The sequence below is a fragment of the Apodemus sylvaticus genome, chromosome 17 (assembly GCF_947179515.1).
Source record: "Apodemus sylvaticus chromosome 17, mApoSyl1.1, whole genome shotgun sequence".
In the NCBI taxonomy this organism is placed as follows: Eukaryota; Metazoa; Chordata; class Mammalia; order Rodentia; family Muridae; genus Apodemus; species Apodemus sylvaticus.
The window spans coordinates 20,267,205-20,281,432 of record NC_067488.1 but is presented as its reverse complement, the minus strand read 5'-3'; the positions used below and the strand labels follow the sequence as shown (position 1 = coordinate 20,281,432).

General features: G+C 43.3%; 1 protein-coding gene across 2 annotated transcripts in view; it reads left to right on the top strand.

The window, feature by feature from the left end:
* The first annotated feature begins 8,755 nt into the window (after nucleotides 1–8,755).
* Nucleotides 8,756–14,228, top strand: part of Eif3h (eukaryotic translation initiation factor 3 subunit H) — a 76,829-nt gene continuing 71,356 nt past the window's right edge. Inside the window, exon 1 of one of the 2 annotated variants that reach the window (XM_052160809.1) lies at nucleotides 8,756–8,925. In XM_052160809.1, the coding sequence (XP_052016769.1) occupies nucleotides 8,794–8,925 (132 nt within the window). In that variant the 5' untranslated portion in view covers nucleotides 8,756–8,793. The remainder of the gene's footprint in view (nucleotides 8,926–14,228) is intronic. The other variant, XM_052160808.1, reaches the window with a different exon arrangement.

Sequence of the window (14,228 nt, the reverse complement as noted above, 5' to 3'; positions counted from 1 at the left end):
AGAGAGAGAGAGAGAGAGAGAGAGAGAGAGAGAGAGAGAGAGCTCATGGAGCTTGCGGTAATGGAAATAACTTCCAACCAAGACTTCTAGGATTAGTTCTCAAACAACTCTTGTCTCACGACTATAAATGTAGATTAGAAAGTTTATTTGAACAAAGTCATGCGAGATTACTGCTCACTTGACTAAACTGAACGAAAGTCACTTTTTCACTATAGTTTGGATCGTACTCCCCTTTGGAATCTCACTACAGAAACTTTAATTTTACTGTATAAAGGTGTGGTGGGGGCAGGGGGACTCACAGAGAAGAGTGAAAGGTTCAGAAGGGGCAGCCATTTTTAGTTTATCTTGTTAAAAATGAAGCAGCTGCAGTAAGAGAAATATTTGCCTTAATGAAACCACATTGCCATTTGGAATTTAATTCCATGATAACTAAAACGGATCAAAAATTTCACATTGTATGTGAGCTATCATTTTAAACCATCAAAGCATTTTAGAGATTAATGAATCCTTTAGAAATTACTCTAGGTAGGCAAATATTAGTGCTGTTACTTAAATGACCTTCAAGACTGAAAATTATCTCAGATTACAGGTTTAAAAGGATTTTTTAACACCCTTATTTATTTCTATAGAGCAGAATGTTGAAGACAACTTTTTCTCTCATGGTTTTGTGTATATTTTTAAGCAGCAGGAAAACTTGAACTCCTGGAGGCAAGAAAAATAAATGTGCTTTATTAATCCAGTAGAATATTATTACAAAGTCTAGTAATTATAATTGAGTTACACCAATATGAGGTATTAATTACATACTATTATACAACATAAGTTCAGCCTTGGAATCTTTGCTATTTTCTCAATGCAAGCTCAATTTGTTTTAATACTACTCAGTAAGTCATAAAACAACATACCAGGATAGAAAGGCCGAAGGTCATTTAAAAAATTATTATTTTAGCAAACTTATAGAAAATGGCCACATGCTGAGTCTCATGGAAGTGAATATCATTTTCTTTTTAATGGTTCTTACTTTACCCTTCACCTACCTCTTCAAAGCACAATCTCCCATGGTGGTGTACAGGGGACAAAAAAAGGAGCAATGTGGGTTAAGGTGTTACTAAGCAGAGTGCAGCGAAAGCCTTTTCCTGTGGTCTGGGTGGCAGTTTGAACATGAATCGTCCCTATAAGCTCCAGTGTTTGAATGCTTAGTTTCCAGCTGGTGGTGCTGCTTTGGGAAATTCTAGAACCTTTATGTAGTAAGCCACCTTTTGTTCATCTCTATTACAAGATGGCGCTGGCCACATGCAGCTCCCTGGTAGTAAATTACTTTAGTACATGCGCAGTGTGCTGTATTCCTTATCACACTTACATGCTAATGAAGAACTCACTTAGTTTACCAATGAGGAAACGGCTGGCTATCTCCCTTGGCAGATGGGGCTGAGTAGGCTATATAAGGTCAGGCTGGGAGAGAGCTCGGGGCCTCCAAAAGAAGAAATAAGCTTAATTTAAGGTTTCCCGAATAAACCATAAGAAGGAAGAAACTCCCTGGTGTTGCGTCCTCTTTGCTGGCTAGGGTGGACGTGACACCTTTAGATGATGGAACTGAAGGAGATGGGTCACCACTGCAGGACTTCGAGGGTTTTTATTGTTTGTTTTTTAGTTTGGCTCACTGCTTGTCAAGTTCCAGACCCACTGGGATGTAAGGAACTCAGGAATCCCAGAGCAGACTCTTGCCACCGTGGAACAGCCTGTCACTGTGCCTTCTGCTCCAGATGGGCTGTGTTCTGCCCGACTGTGAGCCGGGCTCCTTTGCCTCTCAGGTGCCTTTCATTTTTAAAAGACAGAAGCCTTTTGGGGAGCTGTTTTATGTTCTTACATTTCTAAAAATATTTTAAGGAGCTGAGATTCTCTCTCTCTCTGTGTGCGTGTGTGTGTGTTGTGTGTGTGTGCTACTGTTGTTTTGGGGTTCTTTTTGCTGTCTCCCTTCCTTCCTTCCTTCCTTCCTTCCTTCCTTCCTTCCTTCCTTCCTTCCTTCCTTCCTTCCTTCCTTCCTTCCTTCCTTGCTTTGACAGTCTCACCATGTAGCCCTGGCTAACAGTAACTCACTTTGTAGATCAGGCTAGCCTTGAACTCACTGAGATCTGCCTGTCTCTGTCTCTTGAGCAATGGGACTGACCAGGCCCTTTCTTGCTCTTAAACTGACTAGTTGACCTATTTTGTAAAGTGACTAGATTGTGGCTTGAACAATAATCTTCTGACTTTGTTCTCTGTTTTTCATATCTTAGACTTAGCTCATGAATTTTAATGGCTCTGAACTAGTCTCTTAAAGATGAAGGCTTAGGAGTTATTAACTGTTTCTTGTATTTACAAGAAGAGAGAGTTTCTGATAATTTTCATGAGTAGTGTTGGAAGGTGGAGTTGCTACAACCTCCTCCGCTCTGTTACTGTGACTCCCTGAAGGGCTGGCTCAGCTAACACGTTCACAGATGCATAATCACAACATAAAAACACATCCTTTGCAAGGAAACATATGAAGATTATAAACTGCTGCTTTTCGTCTTCATCTTGAGATGCCAAATCTTTTAAGTTCAGACTCCATTTTGGAGAACCTGACCTAAGTTTGAACTCAGGTAAACTAACAGACTGGTACCAACAAAACCTGAGCCTAGCTCCGGTCTCGTGTCGAATCCCCATCAAGATGAGCATTTCCAGGTTACACCCTCAACAAGACCAGTGTCTCCAGTTTATCCCCCCCTCCAACACACCTTCACCCCCAGGTTACAAGCTCAACCCTGCCTATCTACCAATGCAGAGAGGAGCAGAAGTTAAGTTTATGATATGACTCCCAGCACCAGCCAATTATGTTAAAAGCCACAGTAGCTTTCCAAATAGGTGCTTGCACACGGACTCTTGGCCTGTTGCTTAACTTGCCCTGATAGACATTTGGGTCTCCATCACCACCAAAACTGTTCTTCGTGACAGTGGTGGTGCCTAGTGGAAGCTAGCACAAATAAAATAAAGACCCTGCTGTAAGTTGCATTAGATTAGCTCTTGCCTGTTTTTTGGGGATCACTAACATTTCAATGGCACAACAATCTCACAAACAGACATAAAAATGTAAAAATCCAGAAAAAGGATATTTATGCCTTTTCCCCTACAGCATGATTGGCACAGACAAGACAATAATATGAAACCCTGAGCGAATATCTTGTTAGACCATTTCATTGTTTAGTAACAGAGCTCCTTCACCTTAGCTTGTAATTGGCAGTATAGAACACACTCCACCTCAGAACTACGGCAGTGTCTTTGGGAATAGCAGGAGTAGACACAGCGTGTCTGATCACAACATCTGGGTTCCATCCCGCCAGGGCAGGAATTCATGCTAGGTTGGGCTGTAAGGAGCCCCAGGCAGAAACATTCCATGCCTTTCTCTTTCTGCCCCCTCACCAAAGGTGTTGCTTAGAACCACGCTGGCAGGATTCCAGGGGCAAGGGCAGGAGGACCTGCTCTCCAGGAAAGCAGCCATAACAGACAGGCAGATGTTAAAGAATGTTCCTGTAGCTAAGAAGCACACAGTGATGTTTAAAGGGCATAGTTGGGTCCATCTACAGTGTTTTCTATTCTTTGATTGTATTGGTTTGAAAGGGGTTTCAGTGAAGTCTTAGACAAGAAAGGGAAAGCCAGTAGGACCACAAGGTTGGCCCTCGGAATGTTTTGTTTTGTTTCACTTTTCCACTCAGCCTTTCATGATTCCTGTTCCCAGACAGGGAGCACCCATCTGCAGGGTCCCTGAAGTGGGTTGGAAGGTTCCCAGTGCTCACCCCATCCCCCACTCCCTCCCTTCTCTCTTCCTTCCCCATACCTGTAATTAAATCTGAAATATTTCCAGCAAATAGAGGACATTTTTTTAAAAAAGCCTTGAATTTCTATAATTGAGTACTGATAGTGAAACCGGAGTCTGCAGTAGTAAATTGTCTTGTAGGGCCATGGAATATAATTCGACTAATGTAGCCAACAGTCTTTGGGTGATATTCGGTACTCCTGTTCAATTTATTATCCATCAGCATGTTTTATGTCTCTGTCTCTCTCTCTCTCACAAGGGATTTTTAGATTACTGATTTGAGACATCTGATTTTCTAAACCAGGCATTTACCTTTAACTTCCCGCTCAGTAATAGCATATTCCACAAATGTCAATATTTTATATCTCCTGTATTTATGTAGTATAGTGTGTGCAGTTGTGCAGTTGTGTGTTGCATTGTATGAATGTTGTTGCATGCTTATGCCTAGGTATGTGAGCATGAGTCCAGGCGCGCGCGCGTGGTGTGTGTGTGTGTGTGTGTGTGTGTTTATGTCAGAGGGAAACCTCAGGAATTCCTCCTCAGGCACTATCTGCCTTTAAAAAAATAAAATTATATTCATTTATTTATGGGGGTGTGTATGTCTATGAGCATTATGGAGATCAGAGGACAACTTGCAGTAAGTTCTATGCCTGTACCATGTGGATTTAGGTGTCTGAACTCAGGGTGTCAGGAATGGCATCAGGTGCCTTCCCCCCACCCCGATCTATCTCACAGACCCCACTTTTTTCTGAGACAGCATTTTTCAACGGCCTGGAGCTGGGCAGGAAGACTAGGCTAGTCTGGCTTGTCTAGCAGCCTCAGGAATCCATCTGTCTCTGCCTCCCTAATGCTAGGGTTGCACCTAGCATTAGGTTGTACCCCACCTTTTTATGTGGGCTTTGAGGATCAAATGCATGGCTTCGTGTTTGCATGGCAAGGACTTTACGAGCGGAGCTGTCTCTCTAGCTCCCCCTATCCCCCATTTTACTACCAACATGTTTATTTTTCTCTCTTTTTTTCTTCTTCTTTTTCTCTTACCAACATGTTTAAATCCTTGTGTCTGAAGTGAGTTCCTTCTGGTCATTTATGCTTAAGTTTATGTTTCTATATCTTATCTTTTTGTCTTGTAATTGATGTATCAAGAACATTTACATTATTGTAGCTAAGTATATGTTTAGGCTTAGGCACGCCATTTAATCTCTCTCTCTCTCTTTCTCTCTCTCTCTCTCTCTCTCTCTCTCTCTCTCTCTCTCTCTCTCTCTCTCTCTCTCTCTCTCTCTCTCTCTTGTTTTTCGAGACAGGGTTTCTCTGTGTAGTCCTGGCTGTTCTGGAACTCACTCTGTAGACCAGGCTGGCCTTGAACTCAGAAATCCGCCTGCCTCTGCCTCCTGATTGCTGGGATTAAAGGCGTGCGCCACCAGTGCCCGGCCCGTTTAATCTCTTTATCATCAATCTATTGTGTCTATTTTATTTCTTTCTCCTCTTCTGTGTTCTTGAAGGTTATTTAAATACCGTTGAAGCATGTTTTTGAGATATTTTCTCATTGTGTAGGCCGTCCTAACCTGCCCAGAACTTCCCATCTTGCCCTAGTTTCCCCGAGTTCTAGACTTCAGGTTTGTACAAGCATACCTGTTAGCATTTCATATTAATTACTGATGGCTTTTTAGGTCATTTCTTTGCAAAACTTATTCAGTCATCATCAGAGAAGCTTCCTCCTGCAGCCAAATGGGAATAAATTCAGGAATACACAGACAGACACACACAACACACACACACACACACACACACACACACATACACACACTGATTCAGACATACTGACACAGATCACACAAATACACAGACTCACAGAGCACCTTCCACCCCCATGGGGGTTGGAAGAGGAGGGAGAGATAGAGACGGACAGAGACATAAACAGAGAGAGACAGGGACAGATAGAGATAGATCCTGAAAACACAGCTTTAAAAGGATGTTGTCATTAAATCCTTCCCCTAGGGGCTTAGGGAATCCCATAGGGGAGGAAGCCTAAGAGTTGGAGGGTTCGGAGGGGACGGAGGAGACAGAGGGGACAGGATGGAGCATCCCAGGAGAACAAGTCGCTCTAAATCTATTGAGCAGAGATCAGATTAATTCACAGAGACAGAAGCAGCAAGAGCAGGGCGGACATGGGGTCTGCACCAGGTCCTTCGTGTATATATCGTATTTTCCAGTTCAGGTTTTTTGTTTTTTGTTTAGTTTGACTTGAGCTTTGTTTTTTTTTCAAGCCTGGGTTTCTCTGTGTAGTTCTGGCTGTCCTGGAACTTGCTCTGGATCAGGCTGACTTTGAACTCACAGACATTCGTCTGCCTTTGTCTCCCTAGTGCTGGGATTAAAGGCAAGTGCCACCACCTCCCGGCATGGTTTTAAAAAATAATCTAACCATTTCTATTTGAGTACTTTGGTGCTGAACTCTGGGCCTTTACTTTGGCTGGCTCATCTAATAGAGGTCTGGTGATGGAGAGGTAGTTAGCAGGGACTCCTCTGAGGGACTCTGGCCAGCCCGAGCACTGCAGGCATGGATCTGTTTGTTAGCCCTTGCCCTTCTCCCCACATTCCCTCTACCAAACCAAACCATTAGACTGCCTTCCTAAAGCTAGCCAACAAGGTCCATTCCCTTATTTGCCACTTCTTCCTCCTGAGGGTGACCACCAAAGTCCATCTGTCAAAGTGTTGAATTCCAGCACTCAACCCCTCCTGCTAAGCTCACCTAATTGACATGCCCAATTAAAATTAAGCAGTTCATCCTAATATGGGGTTTCCCTTTTACCTCTATAAGCTGACCTTTTTCTATGGGCCACATTTGTCTCCTTGCTATCCAGAGGCAGTCTGTGAACTATGTATGCTATAGGATTAGCTAGTGGATCTATCTATCTATCTATCTCACAGTTTTAACTCCCATTTAATTCTTTTGAGAGTTTTATTTCTGCTTTTTAACATCCTGCTACTGCTTTCTAGTATAGGTCTTCTATGATTTTACTTTGTGGAGATTTTCTCTGTGAGCCAGGATGCTAATATTTCTTATAGACGTGAAGAAGTAGACATTGAGTCATTAGTAACATTGTAATCTGTGCTGTAAGATTGATGTATAATAGACCCCAAATAATAGCAACAACAAGATCAAAACACTAGCATACAATATTTTCTGCATCACAGTGTGACCATTTCATTACTTTTGAATACTGGGTGAAGGAGTATTTATTGTAAAAATAAGGAATAGGGAAAAAGTCTCTCTAAAGCAGAGAACTATTCCAATGGCTCCCTACAACAGATGCAGTGTTTTGCAGTCACGATAATATGTATTTCAGAGCTCAGTCACAGGTCAGCATTATTTGTAGAGACTACATTCTCATAACATCAACTTCAACACTGCAGAAACGACAAATCTTTCATTCTGGAGACTGATTAAAGTTAACCATGTTTTAAACATTTTCTGTCTATTATGAGTGGCTGTAGAATAATGGCTCTTGCTTCTAAGCTCTTTGTCGTCAGGTTTTTTGTTTGTTTTTTTTGTTTGTTTGTTTGTTTTTTTGTTTGTTTTATTTGATTTTTGGATTTTGGTTTTTTGGAGACAGGGTTTCTCTGTATAGCCCTGGCTGTCCTGGAACTCACTCTGTAGACCAGGCTGGCCTCGAACTCAGAAATCCGCCTGCCTCTGCCTCCCAGAGTGCTGGGATTACAGGCGTGCGCCACCACCGCCCGGCCTGTCGTCAGGTTTGATCCTAACGAATTACTGAATTACTCAGAGGTCCACCTGCTTCTGCCTCCTGAGTGCTGGGATTAAGACTTAAAATATTTTCTGAGTGTCGAAATGGTACATCCACAAGTCCACCCAACAACTAATTTGCAATCATTAAACATGTATTATTTATTCCTAAAGGCACCTGCCTCAAAAAGCCATTGAAAGCTGAAACTGTCAGCTAAGTAAACGAGATAATACTGCTTTTTCAAAGTACTAAGCAAATGATATTTAAGTGGTGGCATAAAACTTTCCAAACTTAAGCTCTTCTCTGCATCTTTCAGACTCTGACATCCACAGATATTAGTCAGAAATAAGCACAGCTTACAGTCTCACATGCTCACCACAGGTCACCACATACAGGTTTTTCACATAATCCAAAATATATACCAATGTGTAACTACTTCTCACTCCCATCTGAACACATGAGGTAACTGAGGCTCATAATCTAAAACTGTAATCTAAAACTTCATAAGGAAAGCAACTCGATGCATCGTGTCACTTTTTAACGGTGTCACATTGTTTCCAGGCTCCTTGACGGTTGGTGAGAAGAGTTGAAATTAAATTAGCAGGGAAGGCATTTTTCATTCTAATGCTCTCGCAACTGAGCTATTTAGGTCCTGCCCAAGTGACGACATTTTAACCTGGGAGACGCTACAGAAATGCGATAGTCATCTGCCTACTGGATAGCAAGTCCACATTTAAAAGGAGCACTTGAGGTGACGCAGGCCTGTAATCCCAGCACTCTGGGAGGCACAGGCAGGCGGATTTCTGAGTTCGAGGCCAGCCTGGTCTCCAGCATGAGTTCCAGGACAGCCAGAGCTACACAGAGAAACCCTGTCTTGAAAAAACAATAAATAAATAAATAAATAAATAAATAAATAAATAAATAAATAAACAACTAAATAAATGAATGAATGAATAAAAATAAAAGGAGCACTTGGGTTTTAAGTAATGAGTGACTGACCCCAAACCACGCACCGCGGGTCGACCGCGCCGGCCGCGCGTGCGCAGAAGCGTCCAGCAATCGCTGGCAGTGGAGATGGAGAACTACCAACCGGGAGGCGTGGCCCTACCCTGGCGGCGCTTTCAGACCACGCCCCTGAACCTTACGACAGCGTCTCGGAACCTCGCAGTTCCGCTTCCGGTGCCTCACGCTTCTCTTTCTTCCTGTCTGGCTGGAAACATGGCGTCGCGCAAGGAAGGCACCGGCTCCACCGCCACCTCTTCCAGCTCCGCTGGCGGGGCGGTGGGGAAGGGCAAAGGCAAAGGCGGCTCTGGAGATTCGGCCGTGAAGCAGGTGCAGATCGACGGCCTGGTGAGTGCGGGTCGCGGCCACAGGCCCACGTGTGACGCTGATCCCTGCCGGGCGCGCTTCCTGCCACTATCTCCAGGAGCAGGCTGACCGCGCTCTACCTTCAGCGCCCTTCTCCTTCGTCCTCACTGTTACTCGAAAGACCCTACACACAGTCTTCCCTGTTTTCCGATGAGAGACCTGGGGGCTGAGAAAGGGGGCCGGAATAGGGGTATGAGGCAGATTCGCTTGGTCTTGTCTTTAGATACTCAGGATAGGACGGCTTACCAGATGACAGTTGTGATGAGGATTTAGGGTTCTCATTGGGGCTCTAGGAGGGGGAGTGAGGGGAAAGGAAACATCTTGACTTCCCGGAGAGCTTTCGCCAAGTGCATTCTCAATAGATTTCCTGTGTTACCGTGCTTTAGGGCACCACTTACCTGGAATTGCGGAGCTGGGGTAAACTTTTAGGCAGAGAGTTCATTGTGAACCCAAGAAGCCATAGAAAACAGCCGTAAGTATATTCCTAGATGAGATCCATGATCTATAGTGTCCGTGGAAGCTCGGGGTATGGAAATGGATGGAAGAGAAACTTTGCGAATCTAAAATGATGTGGGATTCTAAGCTTTCGGAACATTCCTCCTGAATGTTGTGGTGGCGTGCGTCTTTACTCCCAGCACTGGTGACTCTCTTCTTTCTCTTCTCTCTTCTCTCTTCTCCCCTCCCCTCCCCCTCCTCTCTTTCTTTCAGCACCCCTTTCTCTCAAACTAGTTTTTAGATATTTACCATTAGCAAAGACCCTTGTGGTAGGGATTTTTAAATTCATGTGAAAATTGTGATTGCAGCAGGCATTAAGTGGAAATTCCTAGTACTTTCACGTTAGAATATAGTTTGGTTTGTTAAGATTGGCATGAGGTTTTTTGTTTTTGTTTTTTAATATAACCGGATGTTTACAGACTTAGTCTCCGTGGCCCCGAGAAGCTGGCCTTAACCTCATGTGTTCAGATGGGAGTGAGAAGTAGTTACACAGTGTGTCTTTTGGATTATGTGAAAAACCTGTACGTGGTGACCTATGGTGAGCATGTGAGACTATTTATTATTGATTGTAATATCTGTGGATATCAGTTTGAAAGATGCAGGGAAGAGCTTAAGTTTGGAAAGCTTTATGCCCCCACTTAAATATCATTTGCATAGTACTTGGAAAAAGCAATGCCATCTCTTTTTTCTTAGGTGACAGTTTTTCAGCTTTCAGTGGCTTTTTGAGGCAGGTGCCTTTAGGAATAAATAATACATGTTTAATGATTGCAAGTTAGTTGGTGGGTGGACATGTGGATGTACCATTTCGACACTTGGAAAGTATTTTAAGTCTTAAGAACTTATGTCTTATTGCATTTTTGTATAATTTGAAACCACTCTTTGAATTACTTGGTTTCTGGAGTTCTAAAGACAACAGGTAGATGTTATAAATCTGTTTGGTAGATGTAATTACAAGTAAGTATTTTAGCGCTGGGATTGGACATTGTGTTACACACCTGTAATCCCAGGATTTGGGAAAGTACAGCAGGACTCTAGGGAATTGTCTATTAGCCTGGGCTACATAGTGAGACTGTCGAACACGACATAGTAAAACATCCTTTTAGGGCAGTCTTGTAACTGCTGAGCTGTTGAACAAGGAGCAGTGCTATCATCTCAAGAGGAACAGTGTCGAGGCGCCTGAAGATACTTGAGGCAGTAAGACTGCTGCAGGTGGGAACAGACAGGGATTTGTGGGACTTGAGTCCCTCAAGCAGGCAGTGGGCCTAGGAAAGTCAAGAGGCTTATTCTCAATTTCTGGATCCATGGACCACTGTTTTCTTTTATCTGGGGACTGATTACTGCTCTTCATAAGAGATTGTGTTAGAAGTTTAGGTGTTGATAGTTTATTGTGAAGATATACTTTTCAGTGACAGAAATACTCATCTCTTCGGTCAAAAGGGCCTCTTAATTATCAGGGGTCCTGGCAAATCCTATTGTGACTCAGAAGCTTCTGAGTGACCCTGATGAGTTCTTTTTTTTTTTTTTTTTTTTTTTTTTTTTTTTTTTTTTGATTTGGGTAGACCAGGCTGGCCTTGAACTCAGAAATCCGCCTGCCTCTGCCTCCCAGAGTGCTGGGATTACAGGCATGCGCCACCACCGCCCAGCTGACCCTGATGAGTTCTAAAATGGGACGCTCAGATTGTTAAGCACCTTTACTTATTGAGCCATCATGCGGGCCCTTATTTCAAATCTTGGTATTTCCTTTAATGATACCTTAATTTTTTTTCTCATTCGTTTAAAAGCTCAAACCCTAAATCCCTTCATTAGATGTTTTCAATGAATTCAAGGTCCACCAAGGTGTAGTGTTTGCTTATATATTCTTGGTTTGTGTTGAAGTTTTTTTTTTCCCTGCTCTATCTTCACATCAGAAGAACGTTCACCTGGGTCCTGCAAGTTGTCTTTTTTTTTTTTTTTTGTCTATGACATTCCTCTTTCCCTCCTTATGTATGTTATTACCACATGTGGCTTAATAGAGCTATGGTTTTAGTCTATAGTTTACTTTGAATCTGTACCTCAGATATGTTCTTGATTCATTTAGAATTCATGGGCTATCCTTTTTTTTTTTTTTTTTTTTTTTTTTTTTTTTTTTTTTTGTGACAGGATTTCTCTGTAGTTTTGGCTGGTATATAGACCAGGCTGGCCTTGAACTTTGAAAGCTCCACCTGCCACAGCCTCCTACCATGTCCAACCCAGCTATGAGTTACTTGTCTTTAGTTACACTCGCTCTCCCAGGTGCTGACAGTCTTTCTGAGCAATGCCAACACATTCCATTCCTACCACCATGACTGTACTTAGCCCTGTGTAGGTAGAGATGAACCCAGATGTTAATTTCATACGGATTATGTTTGCTTCTGGCACTTAGGGATATAAGCTCTTGATTCATATTGGAGGGTAGTTTTAAGGAGACCTTGAGGTATTTATTTTTATAATTAAATGTATTCAATCTTATAATTAATACATTTATGAAATTTAGATGCCTTGAGTAGTTTATCTTCCTAGTTGGTTTTTTGCTGTTGGGTTTATCTGCTTCTTAAGTCTTGGATTTCTAACTTCATTTTGTGAATGAAAGACCATTTAAAGAGTCTTATTAGACTTATTTCTAACCTTTTAGAGTATACCTGAATGAAGCCTAAGAATGCAGTCTGATAGACTGCTTAGATTTTCTTTTCCTCCACCAAGACAAGATGTTATTGCTTGTAAGTATTAATGTTTTGTAGTAGAAAAAAGCTTGTGCGAGTAACTCCAGCTACTGTGTGCTCAGACTGTGAGCGCTGTGACACGTCCAGAAGATAGTACTTTGCAGCACTCCTTTCCGTCGTTTGCCACGTCAGTTCCTTCCTCCTTCCTCAGTTAGCTGACAGTTAGCTACCCCTTGTAAGGTATGCACATCTTGTCTGTCGGGTTGGCTTTGCAGCACGTAGAGTATAGTCCTGGGTAAGCCCGTCCACCTGGAGCTGGGACTTGATGATTACGTTGGGCTGGCTGATGGGCCAGAGTTACAGGAATCCAGTGATCTTTTCTCCCTAGGACTAGAGTGTTGGATACAGGCACCAAGCCTGGCCTTTTAGGGTGAGTAGCTTGAATTCAGGTCCTCCTCAGCTTGTGCGGGAAAGCACTTTAGCGAGTGAGCTATCCTCCCCATCTACACGGGCCTTGACAGCGGTGGAGGGAACTGAGAATATTGAAAATAGAATTGCCTTTCAGCTGAGAATGTAATTCCAGCATTTGGGGTGCAGGTAGAAGGATCAGGAGTTCAAAGTCATATTTAATTACATTGCAATTTGAAACCAGATGGGCTCCCTGAGATTCCTTCTCACTAGCAGGCTCACTTGCACATGGGAGTTGGGGCACCTGCTGCTGCCCAGTATTAGGAAGTACCATACTGTGTGCCATTAACCCGTGAGAAGTCCAAAATTCAGAATTACAGGTTTGATTTTTGACTGCTTTCACACTGTGGTAAGAACATTGTGCATCCACCTCTATGATTCAATGTTGAGTAGATTCGCTCCTAGGTGGGAGACAGGGCTAAGGTGGAAGCTTTTGGAAAATGGGGCTTGGTCATATAAGCTTGTAACCCCAGGACTCAGGGGTAAATCAGGAAGCAGCACTGAAGCTAGGTAGAAGCTGAATAAATTTGTCATGGTCTCACAGAAGTGGCCCTTTCTAGTCAGTGGCCTGTTAATGTTAGTACTGACCTTTGGGGCAAGGTGAGCAATGGTTGGATTGAAGAGAAAAATCTCTGGGCAGCTCAGGGACTTCTTTGGCAACTACAGAAGCTAATATTTCAACACTGCACGTACCCTTTAAAAAGGGCACTTCCTCAGCCTTCCCAGGAACCAACAGATGTCTCCAGGTTTCCTGTTTGATGCCATCCAGTGGGCCTTCTTTGAGGTCTGTAAATGCAGGAGAGCCATTGGGGAATTAGTGATGGAAGAAAAAGCTAAAAGAACAGCATTCAATACCACAGTTCGCCAACTACTTCACAGCAGTGATCATGGTGTTTTTACCAGCTAGAGGCAAGACCCTCATCTCTGTGAAGCTAACATGTTTAATTTAGGCCAGTATTGATGATAGGCAATGAGGTACGGAAAGTGAAGTCTTTGCCTGAGACAACATGGAGGTCCAATTTTTCAGGAAGCAGTATGCTCTAGCAGCCTTGAAGGATATCTCAGCTCCGAGGAAGGTTATATTGCGTTTTTTGATGCCACCAACAGTTCCAGAAAACAGTGATCCCCGATTCTGCAGTTTGCTAAAGAACATGGTTACAGGGTCTTTGTTCAGTCTGTTTGTAATGACCCTGACATCATTGCAGGAGACAAAGATGGGGGAGCAGGAGAGAGGTCAGTATTGGAGATTAGCTGGTACCACGGGTCCCAGATGGCAGTGCAAGCCTGAGACAGTCCCGAGTCCAGCTACGGAGCCCGGCAGGCAGTCCACCTGAGGTCATCTTCCCCCGTGCCACAAGACCTGGGTGGGCAGACCAAGCCTTAGATGACTCAGACACCCAGATGCCCCAGGTTGCCACTAAGATGAACAAGTTATCAGTGGAGAGATGGAAGAGAATGTGAAGCAGGATGATGTGTGCACACTGAAAAGAGGTAGAAATGGAGACTCGAGGGTAGTGAGGAACAGCTGGTGTGAGTAGCCCTGGATACCACTTAAGGCCAGGGCTACCACTGAGGGCCATGTCTAGGTCCAGTGGCCCTGTACAGTAGAGGTCTGTTACCAAAAGCCAGGCAGACATCTCTGGT